This window comes from Camelina sativa, chromosome 12, assembly GCF_030686135.1.
Source record: "Camelina sativa cultivar CO46 ecotype springtype chromosome 12, ASM3068613v1".
In the NCBI taxonomy this organism is placed as follows: domain Eukaryota; kingdom Viridiplantae; phylum Streptophyta; class Magnoliopsida; order Brassicales; family Brassicaceae; genus Camelina; species Camelina sativa.
Window position 1 is genome coordinate 18,480,088 of NC_141891.1, and position 25,444 is coordinate 18,505,531.

General features: G+C 36.8%; 4 protein-coding genes across 12 annotated transcripts; 2 read left to right on the forward strand and 2 right to left on the reverse strand.

Moving 5' to 3' along the window:
• Positions 1-149: 149 nt before the first annotated feature.
• On the reverse strand, positions 150-6,318 carry LOC104732127 (ABC transporter G family member 42). 2 transcript variants are annotated; one of them, XR_015574533.1, is made up of 22 exons: positions 5,851-6,318; positions 5,639-5,762; positions 5,488-5,555; positions 5,337-5,421; positions 5,102-5,261; positions 4,938-5,014; positions 4,805-4,858; positions 4,642-4,732; positions 4,261-4,562; positions 3,850-4,140; positions 3,457-3,770; positions 3,219-3,379; positions 3,027-3,130; positions 2,777-2,930; positions 2,530-2,696; positions 2,109-2,383; positions 1,736-2,026; positions 1,580-1,663; positions 1,361-1,494; positions 1,031-1,258; positions 513-939; positions 150-425 (listed from the first exon to the last, which is right to left on the reverse strand). XR_015574533.1 is itself a non-coding variant. In XM_010451655.2 (22 exons), exons 1-22 carry the CDS (start codon positions 6,144-6,146, stop codon positions 159-161), a joined length of 4,188 nt encoding a protein of 1,395 aa, XP_010449957.2. In that variant the 5' UTR covers positions 6,147-6,318; the 3' UTR covers positions 150-158. The 2 variants fall into 2 exon arrangements, 1 of the variants encoding a protein (XP_010449957.2); XM_010451655.2 differs by having other exon boundaries at positions 2,109-2,417.
• A 1,055-nt stretch (positions 6,319-7,373) lies between these two features.
• On the reverse strand, positions 7,374-14,900 carry LOC104718911 (ABC transporter G family member 41). 7 transcript variants are annotated; one of them, XR_015574535.1, is made up of 26 exons: positions 14,217-14,898; positions 13,823-14,078; positions 13,553-13,676; positions 13,369-13,442; positions 13,144-13,228; positions 12,895-13,054; positions 12,725-12,801; positions 12,586-12,639; positions 12,413-12,503; positions 12,037-12,338; positions 11,680-11,961; positions 11,296-11,609; positions 11,047-11,207; positions 10,862-10,965; positions 10,633-10,786; positions 10,453-10,554; positions 10,269-10,342; positions 9,869-10,177; positions 9,742-9,798; positions 9,508-9,629; positions 9,343-9,426; positions 9,099-9,232; positions 8,780-9,007; positions 8,354-8,525; positions 7,988-8,242; positions 7,374-7,737 (listed from the first exon to the last, which is right to left on the reverse strand). XR_015574535.1 is itself a non-coding variant. In XM_019230466.2 (25 exons), the coding sequence occupies exons 1-25, from the start codon at positions 14,218-14,220 to the stop codon at positions 7,471-7,473; spliced, it is 4,158 nt and encodes a 1,385-aa protein (XP_019086011.2). In that variant the 5' UTR covers positions 14,221-14,900; the 3' UTR covers positions 7,374-7,470. The 7 variants fall into 7 exon arrangements, 4 of the variants coding, with proteins under 4 accessions (XP_019086011.2, XP_087334572.1, XP_010435036.2 ...); XR_015574536.1 differs by having other exon boundaries at positions 14,223-14,862; XR_015574534.1 differs by lacking the exon at positions 14,217-14,898 and having other exon boundaries at positions 13,823-14,155.
• Positions 14,901-17,699: 2,799 nt separating this feature from the next.
• On the forward strand, positions 17,700-20,810 carry LOC104732129 (beta-amylase 5). 2 transcript variants are annotated; one of them, XM_087479538.1, is made up of 7 exons: positions 17,700-17,973; positions 18,591-18,992; positions 19,084-19,248; positions 19,340-19,603; positions 19,830-20,039; positions 20,116-20,355; positions 20,438-20,810. In XM_087479538.1, the coding sequence occupies exons 1-7, from the start codon at positions 17,911-17,913 to the stop codon at positions 20,588-20,590; spliced, it is 1,497 nt and encodes a 498-aa protein (XP_087335664.1). In that variant the 5' UTR covers positions 17,700-17,910; the 3' UTR covers positions 20,591-20,810. The 2 variants fall into 2 exon arrangements, with proteins under 2 accessions (XP_087335664.1, XP_087335665.1); XM_087479539.1 differs by having other exon boundaries at positions 17,802-18,107; positions 18,172-18,992.
• Positions 20,811-21,599: 789 nt separating this feature from the next.
• On the forward strand, positions 21,600-25,187 carry LOC104732130 (formin-like protein 3). The gene is made up of 6 exons (XM_010451658.3): positions 21,600-22,074; positions 22,206-22,773; positions 22,862-23,336; positions 23,423-23,622; positions 23,706-23,941; positions 24,017-25,187. The coding sequence occupies exons 1-6, from the start codon at positions 21,937-21,939 to the stop codon at positions 24,866-24,868; spliced, it is 2,469 nt and encodes an 822-aa protein (XP_010449960.2). The 5' UTR covers positions 21,600-21,936; the 3' UTR covers positions 24,869-25,187.
• The last annotated feature ends 257 nt before the right edge of the window (positions 25,188-25,444 follow it).

Genomic DNA, 25,444 nt, shown 5'->3' on the forward strand with positions numbered 1-25,444 from the left:
TTTGTTTTGCACAATTGTAGTAACAGTTTGTTCACTAATTTTGGAAGCTTTTTATTTTATTTCTACTTGTTTCTTATAAAAAACTCATTTGTAAATACCAAAACATTCTCCTTTATATAAGTATATATATATATATATATATATATATATATTGGAATTCACTTCTTTTGGAAATTGAGTTTACCAATGAAGAATGCGAAAAGAGATGCCAAGAGAATGGGGAAGGCGATAAGGACGACAGCTACAAGAGCCAAAGAGTCATATTTATAACCAAAATAGCCTTCCAAGAAAGCTGAAACCTTCTTCTTCTCTCCAAAAGCTAGTATCTCTTTATCCATATCTCCATACTGCGATGTGAGCAATCCGTTCAAAACCCATGACGTAGGGCTCAAGTAATACATCCAAATCCACCATTTTGGGATGTTCTACACCAACAACAAAAACTCTCAAAATCTCATAACAACAAGAATTGAACTTAAAGATACTTGGTGAAGAGAGGTAAGAGGACTTACTGGTTTTGGCATGACATAACCAGCAAAAAGATTGACAACAGAGTAAAAAGAAGAACGGAGAGTAAAAGCAACGTGAACATTTGGGGTCACGACGACTAAAAGCATGCCGAAATAGTTGAAGATGAGCAAGGAGCAGAAGATTGAGTAGAAGCTCCAAAACACTTTGAAGACCGACCAGTGATAGCCAACCATAGGGTACACGATTATCACATATACAATAGATTGGAACAATGAGTATGGAATTTCAACCAACACCTGAGCAAGGGAATACGCCCATGAGTTGTACATACGAGCAAATCTTTCACGGTAAAAGACATTACGTTCGGTTGCAACGCAAAACAACACAGTTGAGCAGTTGTTTATTCCAGAGTATAGAACAACCGTGAACATTGAGCCAAATATGTTGAATAGATCTTGCTGATTGTTTCTGCAAAGAAAGAGAGGTAAACAAAGTTTGATTAAGGGAATCACGCGGTTCAAAGCTGGATTCAAGAAAGATGGCGACGGGAGTGACGAACATTTCCTTAGCTTTTTGCCAGAAAAGAGTGCCACAGAGAACAGAAGTGAAACACATGAAAATGATGCGAGTGAGATTGTAAGAAGGGTTTCTCCAATAAGAGAGATGGTGTTTCCATAGGCATGCTTTGAATTGTTCCCAACCCGTTTGAGCATATCGTGAAGACAAGATCAAACCTTCAGATTCTAAAGATGTACATCTCATTCCCTCAATTACCATTTTGTTCTCCCTAAAACAGAACAACAAAAAAAAAAAAAAGAGACTATAACAGTTTCAGGCAAAACAACATCCAGGGTATTTAATTAAGTGATTCTTGTTTATATAGACTTACTTAAACAAAGTTGATTCCTTGTACATCTGTGCCAAATCAACACCAAGTTTGTCATCTGATGATTTAGAAATAAGGTCTAGTATCCAAGTGGCTGGATTAGAGTTCTCTTTCATTTTCGAAACTCCAGGAATGCTCTACAGTAGAAATTTCTTGGTTCTAAATAAAGAATAAACCATACTTTATATTGCAACAGTTTCAGTATTATTTATAGAAACTGACCATGAAATATTCGATAACTTTGCATGAATGTTGTCCAAGAGGTCCATAGTAGATAATCTTTCCTCCATTTTTCATCAGAATCAGCTGCAATTGAATGGTCAATATGATGTATGAAACTTCATAATGAGATGAATCTTAATTTTACAACTTTTTTACCTCATCAAATGCTTCAAAGATATCTATGCTCGGCTGGTGAATTGTGCAAACAACAGTTCTGCCAGTCTCAGCAATGTTCTTCACAGCTCTTATCACAATTGCAGCAGCTCTTGCATCTAATCCTGTTGTTGGTTCATCCATAAATATGATTGAAGGATTCGAAACAAGCTCAACAGCTATTGTTAGTCTTTTGCGTTGTTCTGTTGTTAAACCGCTAATTCCAGCCATTCCTACTATGGAATCTTTAATCTCCTTTAGCTCTATCGTCTCAAGAACTTCATTAACTATTGCCTGAAAAGACAAAAAAATAAAGAAAAATACTAAGACAAGGAAGCTAAAAGGACAACTTCTGTTTTACCAAATAATGACTTACGCTCTTCGTTTCTGAATTGATGTTAGAAGGAAGTCGAAGCCAAGCAGAGTATTGTAGAGACTCTTGGACAGTTAAATTGGGAGAATGAATATCAAACTGTTCACAATAACCTGAAACTCGTGCAAATGTTTCTTGAACCTTAAGGTAACCGCCTACTTCAATCTTTCCTTTAATGTCACCACGTGTTTTCCTACCCGAGAGAACATCAAGAAGAGTCGTTTTACCAGCCCCACTCACACCCATTAGAGCAGTGAGAACACCTGGCTTGAATGCTCCTGAAACGTCAGAGAGAAGCTGCAGCTTCTTTCCCTTTTTAACAGAAATGATATATATATATATATATATATATATATCTACTCATTATAACTCTTATGTCTTGTTTGAAAAGATTCAAGAAAACTTAATACTCTTTAGTCTTTACCTGAGGAGTCTCAATAAAATATTGTACGTCTTGAAATGTGAAAGTAAAGGGCTCGAAAGGCAATGCATTTTTGAATTGGGAAGCAGTTTCAGAACTTGATACATATTCTTTCTCTGAGCTTTGAGTGTTCTTCTCACGAGAAACTATAGCGCGAGACCTCTGCGAAGCTGAGAAATAACAACTTCATTAAGTCACATCTTCATTAATTAAGTCACATCTTCTATATATATGTATCTTGTGAACTTACTCTTTAGAAAGGTTAAGGCCAGTGCAAAAACAGTATTGAAGAAGAGTGTGAAGCCAATCAAAGCGCCAAATGCATTCCAGTAAGATTGACTACCAAAGTTCAACCCGCGAGCATCTAGAACTTGTTCCCCCAAGGTTATGTCTTCAGATGTTATCTAATGGTAATAAAAATAGATGATAAGGATCAATAATGAACAAGAAAATTAGCTACAAAAATGTCAAAAGCCTAATTATGAAGAATAATTCACTACCTTCCTCCACCGTGGAGCAAAAAACTCATTTGCGGTTAGACCAATCTCAGCGTAGGACAATGGAGAAAGCCAGAACCCCCACTCAAGCCAAGCAGGCATTGAAGCTGAGAAAAAAACAAGAGTACCATTACAATGAAACCTCCAAATTCAAAGACCTATTATATAACTCAAGTTCCAAATAACAAAACATACGTTTTCTAACAATAAACCCTCCAAATACTGTGATAATCACTATAATGATGGTTCCCATGGTCGTGGCAATAACAAAATCTCGAAATACGGCAGCTATAGCACGGAACATTGATATACATGAAAGGTGTAAAGCGAAGAAGATCAAGAACTGGCGAATGAACCTGAAGGAAGAGAACACAAAATATTTTGGTTAAGAAGAGAAACGTTTCAAGAACTGAAGGGATTGTTGTACTAGTACCTTCCCATCTCAGGACTGTAACCAATGACATAGTATGTCAGAGATGTCCAGAGGAATGATTCAAGAAATGAAATTGGTATCTTTAAAATAGCAGAAGGGATTGCATATGCCCAAGCTGGATAAAAGTAAAGCTCTTTTTGCTTGCAGAACACGGCAATCCTCGAGATTGTCAAGGCGAGTTCTGGAAGTCCATCAGCAAGAAGTTTAAAGAGAGAAAAGAATAAAGAACCCATAAGATAATTAGCGTGAAGAGCATCTCTTGTAGAACCAGTCCGTAAATAAACACTTATTGTGATGGATCCAATCAACAATAGCTGCAAAAAAAGAGGTTAAAAAAAGGTTTAGTAAAGAAACAAGTAAAAGCTTTTTTGGCAAAGTAAAAAGAGAACTCACAAGTCCAGATTTGAACACGTAAACGAAAGAGTTACGTTTCATCAGAAGAAACTCTCTTCTTGAACAAGCTTTTAGCATCTCCCAGTTACTAAGTGAGTATTTTTTAAAGCATAGTGCATCATCATTGAGAGTCGTCTGAGACTTCTTTTCACATGTCTTGGAGAGTTCATCTTGTAGTTGTAATCCAAGATCAGACTTTTCAAATTTCTCAATAAATGAGTCAATGGAGACATAACAATATGGTTTGTCTCTGTGACACCAATACTGTTCTTGATCTTTTCTTGAAATAACCTGCATCAAAAAGAGCATGACGATCATCAAAGTTTCAAGACAATAGAGTATCATCATCATCATCATCATCATCATCATCATCATCATCATCATCATCATCATCATTTATCATATTCATACCTCCTGAAGGAACTCAGCTACAGACTTCCTATTTGGACATTTAAATCCACAACCCTCAAAGAATCCACAGACAAGTTCCCGTGGACCGTGATAAATAATCTTTCCTTCTCCCATAAGAATCACATCGTCGAAAAGCTCAAATGTTTCTGGTGCAGGCTGAAGCAGTGAAACTAGTATGGTTCCCTCAGATAGACTTACAGACTGGTGGAGACATGATAGAATCTGGAATGTAGTTGAGCTATCCAAACCATTCGTTATTTCATCCATGAACAGAGTTTTTATTGGACCTACGATCATCTCACCTGCAATATGTATATACCAAATATGAAAGTTTGCTTTGGAAGATCCTAAAAACCCATTCTGTGAAAAGTTAAAAAGTACCTGTAGTTAATCTTCTCTTTTGACCACCAGATATTCCTGGTCTTGAAGCATCTCCAACACGCGTATCTGCACAGATATTGAGTCCTAGAATCTGAAACACAGACGCATTAGCTAACTTCTGATAGAAAAAAAAAGAACAGACTCTGCAAGTATCATATAGTACCTTAAGGATATAGTCGGTTTGTATATTAGTTTTTGAACCCTCTATTGAAGCTGCCTGTCATGATAAAATGTTAACTTTCAAATCAAGTTTTATAGATTTTTGTTATATTGAAGATGCATAAGTTTGATGTTACCTTCATGTATGCATCTATATCAGGATCTGGCACTATCCTTTTAAGTTTCTCCCTTCTACTAATCTCTTTCATCATTTCTGTTGAATAATAAAGATTATAGTAGTTTTCAAGGTCAGTAAAGTTCAATAATACAAAAGACAGAAGAATTCATTAGTACCCTTTACCTAAACGGCTTCCTGTTCCTTGAAAACAACCGGAAAAATCGAGTGTCTCTCTCACACCAAGCTCTGGGATATGCAGATCGTTTTGACTTACATAACTCGATGTTTTCTCAGGAACAAACTCTGAGAAGAAGTGACCATTGTAACTAACTTCTCCTCTAGTCTGAAAAGTGGAAGCAATAACACCCATATGATTTATGAAACATAAACGCGCTTCAATGACAAAAATGAACCAAACCTTTAAAGAAGGGTCGAGTCTTCCAGATAGTGCGAGTAGTAGAGTAGTTTTACCACAACCAGGAGGACCAAGCAACAGAGTCATTCTACAAAAAAAAACCGTCAAATCTTCTTGAAAACAATGCAGGAAGTTTTCTTCTTCAAGAACCTACCTTTTAGGCCTTATGATGCCACTGACACCTTTCAAGATCTTCTTTTCTTGCTTTGAACACATGAATCTCTGTCAAAATCAACCATTACAAGGAAGGAAGGATTGAATCTCAGAAGGAAATGAAAATAGAAAGACAAGTCAAAGACACTTACAGAGAGTTTGCTTGTGATAGCATTCCAAAGAGTTGGGATTGGCTTTCCATAAACAACCTCACACTCTGCTTCGACAAAAAGATTACTGAACCTCACTTCAATCGTTGGTAACTCGATACCAACCCTACAAGCATACATGAGAATGATATTGAAACCAATAACCTTGTCTTCTAAATTCATGACTAGTCGAGACAGAGATAAGTGTGACTTACTCGTCAATTCTCTTCCTTATGTTCTGCAATAAGCGGAGATTATCATCCTCAACATGTCTGATGAGCTCACCGATAAACAAACGTCTATCAAGATCCTCAAGTTTAGAAACATCCATGACTCGTCTCTCGGTTTTATTCCCTTGTTCATCTCTTTTGCAGAACAAAGCAGTAGTGATCCTTTCAAAAGTTGGTAATCTCTCAATACCAGCCCATTGAGACTGAAGCTCCTCATCTTCAAAAACATGTCCGTTTTCGTTGTTCCTAGAAGTAAACTCAACTCCATCTGTTTGAGGCATTCCTAAAATGGATACCTTACACACAAAACAAAAAAAGAGAGAGAGGAGGAAATAATGTTATACAAGTTAGAGAAGTAGTGTATGCTTGCAAACAAAAATAATCACAACCAAGTGGCTTCTAAATGAGGACCAGGAGTCTAAAGGTCTTTAATGCAAAAGTCCCCACGACCACAAAAGCATGGTAATTGGTAGCTAGCAACTAAATCAAACCAAAAAAGGACAAAAAAAAAAAAGTCATAAACAGACATTGCAGTTGCTTTCACGAGACATTACAGTTGAAACATTTTAGACCATGCATACTATATTTGAACAACACAACAAAAATCAAGCCGTCTCTGAAGATCTTTTTTTCTTTTTCGTGATGATCCTGGAAAAAAGATTCTTTACAGTGTAATCACTTTACATCAAATCACCAAATTAGAGTACGTTTCAAATATATAATGTTTGCTACATCATCAAATCACCCAAACTGGCAGTGGAAATGAAATCGACATAAGTCATAAGGGCAGTCGTGATTTTACCAAACTACCCCTGTACACAATTTTACTGCTACTAGTTGTGAAGAGAGATCAAACCTGACCAAAGTTCAACGGTTCTCAGAGATCAGATCCTCTGTTTCTAGTAATACCAACCTGTGAAATCTACGATGGACCAAGACATTTGAGAAAAAGAGCTTTGTATTATTGTATATTCAAGTCAGCAACAGTCCAAGTTTAGGGATGATCAGGGCCGTGACATATACTATAAGTCCTATAACCAGCGACTTTTGTAACCTTACATAATGACAAGCGTTTTTTGAATGAAAGAAGAAGCTGTTGAAGAAGGCAGAATGTTTCGTAACAAAACTAACTTACGTAAACATTGATATCACGCAAAGCTGAATAAAGACGATATCTTTTCAACAACAAAGGTGCCAACACGAGTGGAGTGTATATTCATACTTGAGCGCAACTTATTGGCTTTCTCTCTCAGGCATTCCATCAAAAATCACTGTGACGACTTTTATTTAAAATCAACGATAGAACTTGAATCAGAGTAATGATTTTGCAGATCCAATCAAATCGAATCCGCAGTCAGAGACACGTGCATGGGGGAAAAAAGTATACAAGATTATCTTTTGACATCACCAAGATTGATGTCACACAAAAAAAAATATATTTGATTCATTGTAAGGCTTTATTTACTCACATTTCTACCAGAAACTATTTTTTTGTGACCACCACAAACTATTGTAAAACATTTCTACTAATTAATAACATAGGAGAAGATTCACGGTGAGACAACAAAGAAAAGCTTACTTGTAACTTCTATTATTACAAAAAGACTATTTCTTTTGGAAATTGAGTTTGCTCATGAAGAATGCAAAAAGAGAGGCTACGGTAATAGGATAAGCGATGAGAACAAACGCTACTACAGCCAATGAGCCATGTTTGTAACCGAAGTAATCTTCCAAGAAAGCTGAAACTCTTTTCTTTTCTCCAAATACTGTTATCTCTTTGTCGACATCTCCATACTGCGAACTCAGTAACCCTTCCAACACCCATGATGTCGGGCTCAGGTAGTACATCCATATCCACCATTTTGGGATTTTCTGCGGGATACGGTTAAAAAAAAAGTTGTGTTCATGAGTCTGAAAACTTTATTTCAATCCATGGCACATACATTTCTTTCTCTTATTTGAATGATATACACTTATCCTTTCCAATGGCAATGTAGCAACTTTTGATTTTAGATAGACTTGACATAGCTATAAGCCTATTCGGTTATTGATGCAATAAGTCTAGAAAGAACACAGGTTCTATGACATGTAAAAAAAGGCGTGAGAGAATAAGGGGGCTTACCTGTTTTGGCATGACGAAGCCAGCAAACAGATTTGCCATGGAGAAAAACGACGAGCGTAGAGTCAATGCCATGTGAATGTTTGGCGTCAAAGCAACCATAAGCATTCCATAGTAGTTGAAGACGAGCAATGAGCAGAAGATGCTGTAAAAGCTCCAAAACAGTTTGTAAACTGACATCTGGTATCCGATCGTAGGATATATGATTATTGTACATAGTAGAGACTGGAGTAGTGAGTATGGAATCTCAACTAGGACCTGCAAAATATAAGTATAATCTGGATTATTCAGTGGAAGCCTAAGTGATCAGCTATAAGATATATTTCTTAGAACTTGACAAAACCCAAGTTTTGATGGAAATATCTTAACCTGAGAAAATGAATACGCCCATGAGGAGTACATCCGCGCAAACCTTTCACGGTAGAAAACATTGCGTTCGGTTGCAATGAAGTTCATCACTGTTGCACAGTTGTTTATCCCTGAAAAGATCACTAGAGTGTACATTGAGCCAAATATGCTGAAGATATCTTGCTGATTGTTTCTGCAAATTAAGGGAAACTCATATTAATAAACTTATAATCCTCTTGATCTGTGATTTTTTTTTGTGGTATTTGATGGAGACATACAACCATTTAATGTAGAACTAACGTTTTGTAGATTTATTAAACAAAGTGTTTTTGGAAGCTAATCCGTGAGATTCAGTAAACAAAAGTTTTATTTGGAACCTGAACTATTTGGTAGGGTGTCATATTATGCTATGTGCTTCATCCATCCAAATGGGGATCGGAAACTTACATGTCTTTAGCTTTTTGCCAGAAGAGAGAGCCACATAGCGTAGAGTTGAGCAATATGAAGACTATGCGAGTGAGATTATGTGAAGGGTTTCTCCAATACGAGCAATGCTGTTTCCAAAGGCAAGCCTTTAGTTGGCCCCAACCTGTTTGTGAAAATCGTGAAGGAAAGCTCAAAGCTTCTGATCCCGGAGATGCAGAACTCAGTTGATCAACCACCATTTTGTTCTGCCTGCCAAAAAAAAAGACCGAACAACCAGCACTGAGACGATAGTTTTAACGCCCAAATGTAACATTATGAAGATTGCTGCACAAAGACTCACTTGTACAGAGTTGAATCCTTGTATGCTTGTGCAAAATCCATTCCAAGTTTGTCCTCTGTAGATTTACCAGTAATATCTAACATCCAAGTGGCTGGATTATAGTTCTTTTGGATCTTTGGAAGTCCAGGTATGCTCTGTCAATTTATAGTTTTCGAAGAGTTATCTTGTGAAATCCAGCTGAGATGAAAATAAAACAAGAAACCCAGCTGAGATGAAAATAGTCTATTATTGTAGAGAAACTGACCTCGAAATATTCAATCACTTTACTTGAATGTTGTCCAAGAGGACCATAGTAGATAAGCTGACCCCCATTTTTCATCAAGATCAGCTGCAATCAACGGAATTAGAAGTTCCTATGGGTGTCAAAGTTTAGATTATGTGGTAAAATCAATGATTTTAACCGTTTTACCTCATCAAATGTCTCAAAGATATCTATGCTCGGCTGATGGATCGTGCAAACAACCGTTCTCCCAGTCTCAGCAACATTTTTCACAGCTCTCATAACAATGGCAGCGGCTCTTGCATCCAGCCCTGTGGTAGGTTCATCCATAAATATGATGGAAGGGTTAGCAACAAGCTCCACAGCTATAGTCAGCCTTTTGCGTTGTTCTGTAGATAAACCACTAATTCCAGGAAGTCCCACCATGGAATGTTTAATATCCTCAAGCTCAACTGTCTCAAGGACTTCATTGACGAGTTCCTGAGGCCAGATCCAGAATATAGTCAGAATAAATTTCTGTCAATTTGTCGTTGAGAGTCTGATTACTTACGTTCTTGGTCTTTGAATCAATGTTACGAGGGAGTCGAAGCCAAGCGGAATATTTCAAAGACTCTTCCACCGTTATATTAGGAGAGTGAAGATCGAACTGTTCACAGTAACCTGATACTCGTGCAAATGTTTCTTGAACCTTGGGATATCCGCTTACTTGAATCTCTCCTTTGATGATACCGCGAGTTTTCCTTCCAGAAAGTACATCAAGAAGAGTCGTTTTCCCTGCTCCACTGACACCCATCAAAGATGTGAGAACTCCGGGCTTCAATGCACCTGTAACATCAGAGAGAAGTTGCCGCGTCTTTCCCTAAAAAGAAAGTGCGTCACATGTAAATTTGTGCTCTGTTTGTAACTTTAGCATCTCAAAATCATTCATACTGATCTCAAACGATATTTACCTGAGGAGTTTCAATATAATAATGCACATTTTGAAATGTGACAGTGAGGGGTGTGAAAGGCAAGATAATTTTTCCTGTAAAATTAGACCAAAAGATGTGAAAAGATATCTAGTAACAAGGGATGGCAGACACCTGACCTGTTTAGAAAATAAAAACATGGAATAGATTATAAAAGTAGAGATACCTATTTTAGCTCGGGAAGTAACTTCAGGGCAGGGTTTAAATTCTTCTTTTGAGCGCTGAGAGTTCTTCTCATGAGAGACAATAGCACGGGATCTTTGTGGATCTTAACTTACAAAGAAAATCTTGTCAATATTTAGTTGGAGAACACTTCATGAATTCATATCATTTGTGGTGAACTTACTATTCCGATATGTCAGGGCCAACAAGTAGAGGGCATTGAAGAATAATACGAACCCAACTAAAGCACCAAAAGCTATCCAGTAAGGATGCCTACCAAAATTCAATCCACGGACATCTAACACTTGTTCTCCCACCGTAGTGTTTCCAGAGATTAACTATCACAAAATATAAAGCGGATAAGCAACCTAGAGTTCCTAGACTTGTGTGAAAGTCTTCTGAAGAACTATTACCTTTCTCCACCGGGGAGAGAAAAATTCATTTGTGGTTAGACCAATCTCAGCATATGATAAGGGAGATAGCCAGAATCCCCATCCTAGCCAAGCAGGCATGGACGCTGAAAGATGAGAGTGTATTTAACTTTTCAGAACTATAGAAGCTTAACTTCATTAAAAGAAAAAATTTACCGGAAGCTTACATCTTGGAATAACAAAGCCTCCAAATAACGCCAGAACCAACACCGAAGTAGCTCCAGTTAATGTTGAAGCAACAAAAGTGCGAAAGATTGCTGCTATAGCGCGAAACATTGATACACATGAAAGGTGGAATGTAAATAAGATAAGGAAGTGCCGGAAGAACCTGAAGGAAGGCAAGACTTAACGTTAGAACTAGTTTACTCAATTGAATCTGGATTTATCATTGCAGATATCTGTAAAAAGTTGTTCACCTTCCGACTTCGGGGCTGTAACCAATGACATAGTATGTCAGTAACGTCCAAAGGAATGAATCAAGAACTGATAGAGGTATCTTTAAGATAATTGAAGGAATTGCATATGCCCAAGCAGGATGGAAGTATAAATCTTTCTGTTTGCTGAACACTCCCATTCTAGAGATTGTCAAAGTGAGTTCTGGAAGCCCATCGGCAAGAAGTCTAAAAAGAGCAGTGAACATAGAACCCATAAGATAATTCCCATGACGAGCATCTCTCGTGGCTCCAACTTGTATAAAAACAGTCATTGTGACTAACGCATTGAAAACTAACTGCATAAAGAAAAAGGTTAGCAGGCAATGGTAGATGATAAGGAATCATTGGCAAAGTAGAGGAACGTACCAGTCCAGATTTGAAAAAGTAAATGAAAGAATTCCGTTTCATCAGAAGATATTCTCTCCTCGAGCAAGCTTTAAGCATCTCCCATTTACCCAGTGAGTATTTTCTAAAACAGAGACCATCCTTGCGATTCTGAGTTTTGTCAAACGGCTTTGACAGTTCTTCCTTTAGCAGCAACCCAAGATTTGATTCTTCAAACTTCTTAATGAATGAATCAACAGATATATAACTGTAAGGCTTGCTTGTGTGGCACCAATATTGTTCTTGATCTTTTCTAGACATAACCTGTAGCGGAAGCATGTGAAGGATAAAGTTTTTCATCAAATAGATTAAAAATAATGACCAATTGTACTCTTATACCTCTTGAAGGAAGTCAGCAACGCCTTTTCTCTCTGGACACTTAAATCCACAACCTTCAAAGAATCTGCAGATATCAGCTCGTGGAGCATGGTAAATTATCTTTCCTTCCCCCATAAGAATCACATCATCAAAAAGCTCAAACGTTTCTGGTGCAGGCTGAAGAAGTGAAATCAGTATGGTGGCTTCAGCTATATGTGCCAATTGTTGGAGACATGAAACTATCTGGAACGTAGTTGAGCTGTCCAAACCATTCGATATTTCATCCATGAACAGAGTAGTGGCTGGACCTACAACTATTTCCCCTACAGTAGTCGACATATAGATCGTTAATAACTCTCATCAAACAACTGTGATTGATTGTAAGAAGTGCAAGTACCTGTTGTTAACCTCCTCTTTTGGCCACCAGATATTCCAGGTCTCGTGGCATCTCCAGCTCGTGTATCTGCACAGATATCGAGTCCCAGGATCTGAAATATGGATTCATGAAATTGAATAAAATGTAGCATATAAATGGTAAGAAGATTAAAAGCAACCCTGAAAATAGCATACCTTTAGGATGTAGTCAGTTTGCAAATTGTTTTTCAAACCTTCAACAGATATTGCCTGTAACAGCAAAGGTAAACGACAAATTGAGATTGCTTATGTCTTAATAGTGTTACAAGAAGAATATCAACCTTTCATTAGCTACCTTCATGTAAGCATCTATAACAGGATCTGGAACGATTTCTTGGAGTTTCTCCCTTCTACTGATTTCTTTCATAATTTCTGTTGAAGAAACCATAGCTTGCTAATGTGAACCAAGTTCAATAGATCAAAACATCATTCATTTCGAATAAATATGAAATATGTGGTCCTCACCCATACGGCTCCCTACACCCTGACAACACGTTGAGAAGTCGAGCGTCTCTCTGACAGTCAGCTCTGGAATATGCAGATCATTTTGACTTATATAACTTGACGTTTTCTCTGGAACAAACTCTGAGAGTAAGCAACCATTGTAACTTACTTCTCCTGCAACCTGTAAAGTGAAGACAACCCTTGTGATCTCTAATATCTTATATGATGTTAGTTCAACAGGCTTATGTTTTTTTACTTCTCTTTCCAAACCTTTACAGAACCGGAAAGTCTTCCAGAAAGTGCCTGTAGCAGAGTGGTTTTACCACAACAAGGAGGACCGAGCAACAACGTCATTCTGCAAGAAAACAAATACATCTTCTGAACTCAGTAATAATAAATGCAAGAAAATAATTACTACACAAGATAGACAATCACGCCTCATTTATTCTGCCATGCAAATTAAGGGAGAAGAGTTTAGCCTCTTGAATACTTTACCTTCCAGGCCTTATGATTCCATTCACTCCTTTCAAGATGTCTATCTTGGTTTCTTTCTTTGAGCAAATGAACTCCTGTAACAACCATCAGGTTTTTAATTAAGCAAACACAGACAAAAGGACAGAGATAAAAGAACATGGAAAGCAGCAAAACGATCCATATCAAGCAGATTGATAGCACTTACAGATAGTAACCCCTTGACCGTGTTCAAAAGAGTTGGGATAGGCTTTCCATGAATTACTTCGCATTTTGCTTCAACAGAAAGGTCCTTGAACTTCACTTCCACCGTCGGCAACTCTATACCAACTCTACAATAACATGCGTTTACACCGAATTAAAAGGTTGCTAAAACATAAAAATCGAAATCATCCACGGCATGACACATAAAAAACTATACTCAGGAACCAAAACAAAGATTATAACATGGACTTTTTCGAGGCTTGCAGTGGCTCACTTGTCGATTCTCGTCCTTATTTTCCTGAGTAGATGGAGGTTATCAGCCTCGATTTGTTTGACGAGCTTTTCAATCAACAAGTGTCTCTCAGCAGCTTCAAGTTTAGTAATATCAATGACTCTCCCTTTATCTGACGCTTCATCTCTTGTGTGTAACAAAGCAGTAGTAACCCTTTTAACAGTTGGTAATCTCTCAACTGTTGCCCACTGTGACCGAAGCTCAACTTGGAAGGACTTTTCCTTGTTGTCATCTTCACCTGTTTGAGCCATTGTCACACAAAAAAAGAACCCCTTAACAACAAAGAGAAGCAAAACTTCACATGAAGAAGCTACTGAAGTCAGAGTATTATATATATATATATATATATATACACTATAACTTTAACAAAACTTACGCATACATAAAAATCACGCGAGCTGCACGTGTGAATACGTGATCACCTCCACAGAATCCGGTCTTGTACAGAGAAATAAAGAATGAATAAAGTAATCAAGAATGTGATTAAGAGTTGAAAAATCTGGTGATTAAAATAAGTGAACATAATCAAAAACGAGATCTTTTCAGACAATAGTCAACTCAACTAAACAATGTCGGAACTGATTCCAACACTGTGCCAACGGATTCATACTTTCCACCACTGCAACTCTTATTGGCTTTTTCTTTCTCTGAAGCATTCCATCGAACACTTTGTACGCATTTATCTGTATCAGTGATATGACTATACCCACATATTACTTTTTCCCCTGATATTTCTGTTTGCAGATCGAATCAAATAGAATCGAATGAAAGACAATGCATGGGTGAAATCTCAATCACATGGAGCATATCTTCAACATCACGTCGTTCACAAAAAAAAAAAAAAAAAAAAAAATTTGATTTCATGTCAGAGATTTTAATGGGAGAGTAGCTTGCATTGCAAGTTTTACAGAGGATGAACATTTTCTTTGCCGAATCGAATCGTTGGCTGACGCGTTCACAGTGTTATTCGCTGACGCCGACAATATGAGAATTGGGGTGACGCGACTTCAAATTTTCAAATTAGTTTTTCAAATTTTCTTCTTTTTTTGTATTTGAGAATAGTCCAATCAGAGGAGTTTTTTAATCTTATTGGATTATTTTTAACTGGGCTTAGGCCCATTTACATATTAGCTTAATCAAGCCATTTTGTAGAAGTTACAGTTTTTTATTGGTAGAAAAACCTCCCAATAATTATTCAAAACACTGAAAGAAAAATTACAACAAGCAACAACAACAAAATAAAACATCCATCTACAATAAGCTTAACTGCACATGCAAATTTAATGTAGGATTTCTTCGCTCAGAAAACGTTTTGTAAACTTGTATAATGCATGATTGATATATTAGCTCTTGTAATTGTCTTGGATCCTGAGATTAAGTATATATACACACTATGTTAGGATCCGCATGATGTGCGGGTTTTTAAATTGCCTAAAAAATAAGTGATATATATTTTTTGAAAATAAATATATAAATATTTTTTGTTAGAGAGAATTTTTTTCTTTTTAATACACTAATTTATAATTTTATATTTAAAATTATTATTACAATTTTTACAATAATCAAAGCTAAATTATCAGCCAGAAAAACTATTTTCATACATTAATCATTACAAATATTATTATAGTCAAATTTCAAAAACGTTAACACAACTTATTCACAAAATATTTTACATGCAATCAACCCGTCAAAACGTCATCGTTTTAACATCCACGTATAATTTTACTCTATGTTTGACCACTTATAGTGTGTTCTTAAACTCAAAAATATTTTATATTGTACATTCTTTATCATCACCTATAAAATATCTTTGTAACAAATTACATCAATTTTTTTCCCTTCACTTTTAATTAACATAGTTCTTTTTTACCACTAAAATTTGTTTATGACAGCTTGTTTAACCACTTGCATTATTTACTCAGAAAAATATATTGGATGAAAAACTGAGAAAAAAATATGGAACATTTGTAAAAATTTCATTTTTCTATACCATTTTGCAAAAATATTCACTCTTGACTATTTTCAATAATATCCCTTTCTATATACAATAATACCAGCGATTAAACCAAGTTTGTACCCTTTTTTCACCCAAATCTTTTTGAGCATCATGAATTTCTCAAAAAAACTTTTAATATACTAATTATTAGATGGCTAACATAATTATGAAAAGATAATTCAATAAATTCTTTATCTTTCAAATTCAATAATTTCTAGGTTGCCTTCAAATTCACGGTAGTTATTCTGAAAAGCAGAGGAAAATTCTAAATTTTGGAAGAGAATTATCATATTAGAATACACGCTAGAGCATAAGGAAATTCTCATATGGTGTCTTTGAATAGTATAGCGACCGGTTGTGTTGCGAATATTGCTGTCAAACTCGATATCATGGAGTTCATGTTGCCAAGGATAGGTGTGTAGCCTCTAAGTCTTGCATAATTTGTACAAATCTTAACTATAACATAAACTTCTAATATTTATAGATATGTACATTTTTTTCTTTCAATTTTGCAAAAACCTATAAATTCTTAACTTTTAATGGAAGACAAGAATCCAAACGGATCAATGTACAATATGTCAATTCAAACGCACATCACAAATAGTGTTATGTTCTAAAAGATACAATATGGAGAATTCAAACGATCATGTTATACCCATGCATAAAGAGTGTAAGACGTTGACAAAACAATTGTATATTAATACATCAATTTGCCATGATTAGAAAAGGGAGGAGTATAGATACAAAATGAAAGCAAAAAAAGTTAAAGAATAATCCCTTAACATAATACCAAATACCAACCATACATTATACAAGTTTACAACACGTTTTCTGAGCAGTATATATAATATAACTATAAATAATCAACGCAAAAACACTTTGGTTATGTAGAAATACACTGATGTGTTACCGTGTCTATGACATTAAAATTATAAATGTCATGAAGTGCTTATGAACCTATGTTTGCATATTATGATTATAAAATGTACTACTTCTACATGTACCCTTCAATTCAATGTATGCATTGTGCACTTTATGACAGTAGATCATATTAAAAAAAAAAAAATCAAAATCAAAATTTTCATCGAATTAGTGGATACTCAAATTGTATGGATATATAGAAATCAAGTATTCAGAATATCTGAATATGTTAATGTAAAAAATTGTACAAAACCAGGCCCAACGCAAACGCATTTTAGTTTTCTGAGGTAAAAATAAAGAGATTAAAACTCATGCAAAGTGAATAAGCATCCCACCGAGCAAAGTGAATAAGCAATACGAACTATCTAATTCATTTGCAGCGGCATTTGATACATTTTAATCACCTAATCAAAACCTTCAAATCTTTAAATTCGACTATAAAATTAAAGAGAACTAAGACATAAAGACATTTTTTTTTTTGTTTTTTGCTCTTAATGAGAAATAATTCTCTTTTCTCTTAAGTCACAACTCACAACCTACATCTTGTTTTTCTTTCTAATTCAGTTCACACTTCACACATTATTAAGATAGATCGACAATACTTGTTTTTTTCACCATTTATAAAATCATCACACTGGTTTCGACATCCACATAATCCATATATAATTAATATTCGAGTTGTAAGACATCACTGAAATTGGGCCTATTTATTATAAGGCAATCATGAAGATATGAAATGAATGGTGAATACAAACATTAACCAAAAAAAAATCATTATGTATTTCCTACATGTGCTTAAAACAAACACATGGATGGAGAAGAACACTAGAACCCTAATAATTCCAAAGGATATCAGGAAATGACGAAAGAGGACAAGGAAGACGCCAAAAAAAGAGAGGGCAACAAAGTCATTATTGAATCCTCAAATGGACCGCTACAAACATAGCACCAGTCGTTTTAGTCTTGAAGATTACGTTACACGAATCACAACCACTCGTTAAATATCTTTTGTTGCTATATAAAGAGCTCGTGAGCTTTCTTTAAGAGAGACAAGTGAGCTTCAACTACTACTACTTACAGCCACATCACCAAAAAAAAAAAAAAAAAAAGAGTCCTCTCCTTGGTACTTGTTTTGTTTGTATTTAGAAGAAAAATGGCTGACAATTACAACGAGAAGCTTCTTCTCAACTATGTTCCCGTTTACGTTATGCTCCCGGTAACTCTCATATCGATCGCTATTTGAGTTAACATCATTTCGCTAATGTTTCTAGAGTTCAACATTAAAATTCATGGTTTTATTTTACGTTTATGCAAATGACATATTATTCACTAGAACTAGCACTTGGGCTAGTTGAAAAAGGCAAGGACCCTCCAAAGGTTGCGGCTTGCCGGCTTTGTGTCCCATTAGTCCGAGGGTTGGTTGAAATGAAAAGTATACAACATCTTGATAGAAAGATGTATATGTCTCGGCCTAGAACTCTTTGATTTAAACATACAAAGATATTAACAAATTTCCTACCATTTAGTTACGGATCTTAGTCCGAGACTTTAATTAACAGATAAAACTCATTCTTTGAATGACATTGGTCACCTTCATATATGATTTAGCAATGATATAGTTTGTAATTTTACCCATCTTTTCACACGTTATGTAATGTGCGTTGTCGCATTTATGGATTTCTAACAAATTAACAGAGTAAAAATGATGAAAACAAAAAACTTTGTTTGTGTTTTTGTTCGTTTTCCACAATGTTTTGATCATAATTATTACATAATTATCAGCGCACCAACCGGTAATAATTATCAATAACATTATACTGTGAAATGTGTCAGTTGGGAGTCGTGAATGTGGAAAACGTATTTGCGGACCCAGAAACGCTTGAAACGCAGCTCAAACGTCTAAAAGAAGAAGCTGGCATTGATGGCGTGATGGTCGATGTTTGGTGGGGAATCATAGAATCAAAAGGTCCCAAACAATACGATTGGACCGCATACAAAACGCTATTCCAACTAATCGCTAGTTTGGGACTCAAAATCCAAGCAATCATGTCATTTCACCAATGTGGCGGAAACGTTGGTGACGTTGTCACAATCCCTATCCCTAAATGGGTTCGCGATGTTGGCGATATCGACCCCGACATCTACTACACTAACCGTAAAGGAACCAGAGACATTGAGTATCTCACAATTGGTGTTGATAATGTTCCTCTCTTTGCCGGAAGAACAGCTGTTGAGGTAGTAAAATCTACGAATAATTAAGACAAAAGAAAAAAAAAAAAATTGTAATTAATTAACAAAATTGATTGTGTTTTTCATTTTCCATTAGATGTATAGTGATTACATGAGTAGCTTTAAAGAAAACATGGCGGATTTGCTGGAAGCTGGCGTGATTGTTGACATTGAAGTTGGACTTGGTCCCGCTGGTGAGCTTCGTTATCCTTCTTACCCACAGAGCCAAGGTTGGGTATTTCCCGGTATCGGAGAGTTCCAGGTTACTTAATTTCGTAAACTCAATAACATGTCTTTGCTTTTCTACGATTTTTTCACTGAAGAAACGGTGCTTTTTTGGGTGATTTTTCTAGTGTTATGACAAGTATTTGAAGAAAGATTTCAAGGAAGCAGCGGCCAAAGCTGGACACCCTGAGTGGGAGTTGCCCGAGGACGCTGGAGAATACAACGACAAGCCTGAAGAAACTGGTTTTTTCAAGAGAAATGGGACTTATGTGTCGGAGGAGGGGAAGTTTTTCTTGACATGGTACTCGAACAAACTTATCTTTCATGGAGATCAGATCATAGGAGAAGCCAACAAGATCTTTGCTGGACTTAAAGTTAACTTGGCTGCCAAGGTATTACTATCGTGGAACTAGAGCAGGAAAAACCCCTAATTGTTGAAAGATAACAAACCGAACAAACAACAATGCCTGAGTTAAAAACTGAATTCAATTTCTATATAAACCAGATGGTTTCAACAACTATAAAATCAAACTGGGATCACTAGAACAACTGTTGAAGTTAACTTGTCTTGCAAGGTAGCTAGTAAATGAGTCTAAATTGAGTATGTGAATGTGGTAGGTTTCGGGGATACACTGGTTGTACAACCACCACAGCCATGCCGCAGAGCTAACTGCAGGATATTACAACCTTTTCAAGAGAGATGGTTACCGTCCAATCGCAAGGATGCTCTCAAAACACTATGGCATTCTCAACTTCACTTGCCTTGAGATGAGAGATACAGACAATACCGCTGAAGCCTTGAGTGCTCCTCAAGAACTTGTTCAAGAGGTAATTTAACTCACAGCTGCACAAAGAGAAAAGATAATTGTTAAGTTTAATAGATGATCATTTATTTGATATATAGGTACTGAGCAAAGCATGGAAAGAAGGTATAGAAGTTGCGGGTGAGAACGCATTGGAGACATATGGGGCCAAAGGTTACAACCAGATTCTTCTTAACGCTAGGCCTAATGGGGTTAACCCGAACGGTAAACCAAAGCTCAGAATGTACGGGTTTACTTACCTTCGGTTGTCCGATACGGTCTTTCAAGAAAGCAACTTTGAGTTGTTCAAGAAGTTAGTGAGGAAAATGCACGCTGATCAAGTAAGACTTCAAATTCCAAACCCAACGAAACTGTTTCTTATTCTTTTCTTATGTTATAAAACTTATATGATTTTGGAATAAGGATTACTGTGGAGACGCTGCCAAGTACGGGCATGAGATCGTGCCATTGAAAACTGCGAACTCGCAGCTGACGGTAGAGGATATCGCCGACGCGGCTCAGGCAAGTGGAGCATTTAAGTGGGACTCTGAAACTGACATGAAGGTCGACGGTTGATCCTCCTCTGTGACTGCTATTTATATGGCCGGTTATGAAATGAAGTGAGAATAAGAGGCTTTTGCGACTTTTACAAGTCAACTGCATAAATAAAAATGCGAATTTCGTCGTTGACCGAAGAAATAAAACGTCTTTGCTATGTATTTTGTGGACTATAATTTCTTGTAATAAATAAATAAATTGAGTGATATGAATAAATAAGTGAGTCTTATATGGGTAATGCATATTAGGAGGTTGATTCTATGCTTAATAATCTGATTGCCATTTGCCACAAATGGACCAGCCACACTTTTTAGTTTTGCCACACTTTGGTTCGGAAGGGCAAAGACCAGACCATGTAATCAATCAAACTAGTCTCCTCCTTGTAGCGGCCTATGTTCGAACTTGGGACTTCCCATTGTATGTATTAATGTATCACCATCATGTGTAAATTGTACTCGAACTACCACAATTAAAGTTAAACGTAGAATACAATACACCATAAACGATTATATATAATTGATTTAACATTCAAGAGTACTGGAACAATATATAAGATTTTTTTCTTTATTAGTTGACTTTTGACGATTTTTTTTAAGTACTCCCTTTATTTCATAAAAAGTGTCATTTTGACACACTGCACAAATTAAGAAAAACTTGAATTATACATATATGTTCTTATTTAATGAGCAATTTATCATTTAAATTTAATAAAAAAAACTTTGGATTAAAGGTAAATTATAAAAATTGATATAAAAAATCACATTGAAAATATAAAATGACAGTTTTTGTGAAATCTTTGTGAAACAGAATAAGTATAATATAACACATCATTGTTTTTGTATAAAGTTAAATATAAGAACATATTTTGTATCTTATCTTGTTCTTGTCAACATACTTTCTACGTGATTACTTACCAACAAAATAAATAAGCTGATGTTTTAATCTTGGAAACATATCATTAGATAAGATTTTACAACTTTTATAGGTCATATATATATATATATATAGAAATATTATCCAATAGAACAACTTAACAAACATATAAAACATTGTTTTCCTCTTTCTGTTAACTCAAGTCACATAATCTAAAAAAAGCTTTCCTTTCAAAGAGAAAAATAATAATCTTGAAACAGAGCTTTCTCTTTCGTTTTTTTTCTTTTTCTTTTCTCTTTCAAATTTTAGTTTTTCGTTTTTGTGGTTACGATTGTTCGGCGCCGTAGAAAAGCGTTCGGACGGGTTCGGAGCTTTTCTGCATGGCGGTTTGCTTCCGGCGAACTACGACAGCGAGATCATTAAGCTCCGTGAACGTGAGCTTTTATTCTGTTGTTTTCCGTGAGATGAGAAACGCAATACGAACAAGTTGAATGGGGAGATTGAGAACAACGTTTTTGGCGATCTCTCTCGTTGTTTTCGTTTGTGTTTCCGAGGAGATTATCTCTCGTGACGGTGTAGGGAATCTCTTACCATTCTCCGCTTCCGTGAATCAAGATTTTATCGATGTGGTAAATTTATCCTCATTGTTCGTTTTTATCATATCCAAGAACATGTATGAACATTGTTGCTTAGGTTACAATCTAGTGAATTGCTTTTTCGCTCGATCTTTTTGTTTTGACGCATATCTCATTACTGATAGGCAGAACAAACATGGATTTATCAACATCCGAATTTGAAGAATGAGAAATGTTATTGGCATTGGTTCAAGAATTGGTTTCTTGAATCTCAAGGCGAATCTACGACCTATCCAAGAAGGAAGCTGGTCAGTAAAAGACAAAAGTTTAGTGTATCTGCTCCAAAGTTAGCTTCCGGTCCTGTAACAGGACTCGGTTATGCACCAGGACCTGCGCCACGTTTGGGGCCAGGTCCTGCACCGACTCCTAGTAGTTATGATCTGGCTGCACCTGCAAGCGCTCCAACTCCAAATAAACCTTCAGATTCACCAGCTGATACACAGGATGATGATTTTAGTCCCGGTCCAAGCGAGGAAAAACCGAGTGTTGCTCCTAGCAGAAGTGTTCCGGGTCCTCCTCCTCCACCAAAGGAGAAGAAGGATGATATCTTGATGAAACTTATCATCGCTGTTGCTTCAACTGCTTTGTTAACGTTTGCTCTTGTTGCATTGATGTTCTTGTGTTGCTTTAGATGCAATCGTAAAAATGCCAATGGTCCGAGAGATGAAGGACCACTTCTACGTTTATCAACTGGTATGATCATGCTTCTTGCATTGTTTGCCAAAAAGGGTTGATAATGTCTTTGTAAACTCATTTGACAAATGTAAACTCATCTTTTCAGGATCTACTGAGAACTCTCCCACCATTGCAAGCACTAGCAGGAGAATGTTTGGTGTTGCTAGTTCAAAAAAGAGGTCGTTTCTTTCTAGAGTATCTTTTAAGAGAAATGGTCATGAGTTTCCAACGGCTCCTCCTGATGCGTCTTCTTCCTCTGGACTTCCTCCACTGAAGCTTCCACCTGGAAGATCAGCTCCTCCTCTTGCCCCTGCTCCTGCTTCTGCTCCAGCTCCACAGCCACCACCCCCTCCTCCTCCCAAACCTCAGCCTCCTCCACCGCCTAAGATTGCTCGTCCTCCACCTCTACCACCGAAAGGTGCTGCTCCAAAACGTCAAGGACATACTTCCTCTGGAGATGGATCTGATGTTGACTCTGAGACTGGAGCTCCAAAAACAAAACTAAAGCCGTTCTTTTGGGATAAAATGGCTACTCCTGATCAGAAAATGGTTTGGCATGAGATTAGCGCCGGTTCATTCCAGTAAGAGTTGAATTGTGGAATCTTGTACTACTTCTTTAATATTGTTCCCGGGGCATGCATGCTTAAACTTAACGTTCTGCTTTCAGGTTCAATGAAGAGATGATGGAGAATCTTTTCGGTTACAATGATGGGAACAAAAACAAAACTGGTCAGAGGAGTAATTCCGCTAGCGAGTCTCCTGTCCAGTATATACAGATCATAGACGCTAGGAAAGCTCAAAACTTAGCTATTCTTCTTAGAGCTCTGAATGTAACAACAGAGGAAGTTGTTGATGCCATCAAAGAAGGTATAATATAATCTCACCATTAGTGGCTTTGGGGTCTTTGGTTTATGACTGAATGTGTCTTATTCTTGTGTGTATGTCATAAGGTAATGAGCTCCCAGTAGAGCTTCTACAAACATTGCTGAAGATGGCTCCAACTCAAGAAGAAGAACTCAAACTTAGACTATACTCAGGAGATCTTCACCTACTTGGTCCTGCTGAGCGGTTCTTGAAAATTCTTGTTGATGTACCTTTTGCATTTAAACGTATAGAGTCACTTCTATTCATGATCTCACTTCAAGAAGAAGTCTCTGGCCTGAAAGAATCTCTCGCAACTCTTGAGGTACCTCAGCTAACAAAGACCCTTAAAACAAGAATCACTTTACTGATCTCTCTGTTTCTGTATTTGTGTCGTCAGGTGGCTTGCAAGAAACTTAGGAACAGCAGACTGTTCTTGAAACTACTAGAAGCAGTTCTCAAGACAGGAAACAGAATGAACGTTGGGACTTTCCGCGGTGATGCGCAGGCTTTTAAACTCGACACTCTTTTAAAACTCTCTGACGTCAAAGGAACTGATGGCAAAACCACACTCTTAAATTTCGTTGTTCTTGAGATCATTCGTTCTGAAGGCGTCCGTGCTCTCCGCCTGCAGAGATCAAGCCGAAGCTTCTCTAGCGTTAAAACAGACGATTCAGCAGCAGATTCTAGCCCAGAGTCGTTAGAGCGTTACCGAAGCACGGGTCTTCAAGTGGTTACGGGGTTAACAACAGAGCTTGAAGATGTCAAGAAAGCAGCAATCATAGATGCTGATGGATTGGCTGCAACGTTAACAAATCTAAGCGGTTCACTTACGAATGCGAGAGAGTTCTTGAAAACTATGGACGAAGAGAGCGATTTCGAACGAGCATTAGCTGGATTTATCGAACGTGCAGATGCTGATATCAAATGGTTGAGAGAAGAAGAAGAGAGAATCATGGCACTGGTGAAAAGCTCTGCTGATTATTTCCATGGGAAGTCTGCCAAGAACGAAGGGCTGAGAGTGTTCGCCATAGTGCGCGATTTCTTGATTATGTTGGAGAAAGTTTGCAGAGAAGTTAAAGAATCTACAAAGACTACGAACCGGTCGGGTAAGAAGGAAAATGAAATGGGGACTTCGGACAGTACTCAACCATCTCCGGACATTCGACAACGTTTGTTTCCGGCTATTGCTGAACGGAGAATGGACAGTTCGGATGATTCAGACGATGATGAGGGTAGTTCATCTTCTTAGTCTTTTGATAAAGTTAAACGCCGTTTAGGTTTCCTTCACGCCGGAAACGTAGAAACGAAGAAAAGGAGGAAGCCGGAGTTGTGTGTTTAACAAAAAGGCGTGAAAATGTCACTTCCGTTGCTAGCGTGTTTGTAGCTATTTTGAAGACAAAAGGTGTTCTATATTATTACTTTGTCTTAAAATCTTATATTTGTCGTATATTTGTACAATTCTTTCGCTATTTGTGAACTAAAAAGACAGATGATACGATACGTTTTTAGATGTGGAATTGTCGATCGAAAAATACGTTCGATAAGAAATTTTCATTTATTTTGAGTCTTATCTAAAACTTCAATAAGAAGAGAAGTTATGAGAGATGGTATGGAGCCAAAGTTTATAGTTACTTTCTATCAAGTTTGGTGACTGAGACAGCGGCTTTGCTTGGTCTTGGTATACAAGTATGTGATATCATTGAGAAGATTCTTGGAACCAAGTTTTAGTTATACAAGGAAGACAAGCTAATGAATATGCTGATAGTATTGGTTACTATGAAGGTATAACTATGACCTCGGGTAAGAAAACTCAAAGTTAGAACTA

What these genes read in the sequence shown, in the direction of transcription:
- LOC104732127 (XM_010451655.2), bottom strand. Translation starts at nt 6,146, where the DNA reads ATGCCTCAAACAGATGGAGTTGAGTTTACTTCTAGGAACAACGAAAAC. An exon ending in AGGAACAGGAAGCCGTTTAG is followed by an intron (nt 5,015 to 5,101) that starts GTAAAGGGTACT and finishes ATTATTCAACAG; the next exon opens with AAATGATGAAAGAGATTAGT. An exon ending in ATTTTATTGAGACTCCTCAG is followed by an intron (nt 2,418 to 2,529) that starts GTAAAGACTAAA and finishes TCTGTTAAAAAG; the next exon opens with GGAAAGAAGCTGCAGCTTCT.
- LOC104718911 (XM_010436734.3), bottom strand. Translation starts at nt 14,091, where the DNA reads ATGGCTCAAACAGGTGAAGATGACAACAAGGAAAAGTCCTTCCAAGTT. An exon ending in ATAAGGACGAGAATCGACAA is followed by an intron (nt 13,677 to 13,822) that starts GTGAGCCACTGC and finishes ATGTTATTGTAG; the next exon opens with AGTTGGTATAGAGTTGCCGA. An exon ending in TACAGCCCCGAAGTCGGAAG is followed by an intron (nt 11,208 to 11,295) that starts GTGAACAACTTT and finishes GCCTTCCTTCAG; the next exon opens with GTTCTTCCGGCACTTCCTTA.
- LOC104732129 (XM_087479538.1), top strand. Translation starts at nt 17,911, where the DNA reads ATGGCTGACAATTACAACGAGAAGCTTCTTCTCAACTATGTTCCCGTT. An exon ending in CCGGAAGAACAGCTGTTGAG is followed by an intron (nt 18,993 to 19,083) that starts GTAGTAAAATCT and finishes ATTTTCCATTAG; the next exon opens with ATGTATAGTGATTACATGAG. An exon ending in CCGGTATCGGAGAGTTCCAG is followed by an intron (nt 19,249 to 19,339) that starts GTTACTTAATTT and finishes TGATTTTTCTAG; the next exon opens with TGTTATGACAAGTATTTGAA.
- LOC104732130 (XM_010451658.3), top strand. Translation starts at nt 21,937, where the DNA reads ATGGGGAGATTGAGAACAACGTTTTTGGCGATCTCTCTCGTTGTTTTC. An exon ending in TGTTGATGCCATCAAAGAAG is followed by an intron (nt 23,623 to 23,705) that starts GTATAATATAAT and finishes GTATGTCATAAG; the next exon opens with GTAATGAGCTCCCAGTAGAG. An exon ending in AATCTCTCGCAACTCTTGAG is followed by an intron (nt 23,942 to 24,016) that starts GTACCTCAGCTA and finishes TTGTGTCGTCAG; the next exon opens with GTGGCTTGCAAGAAACTTAG.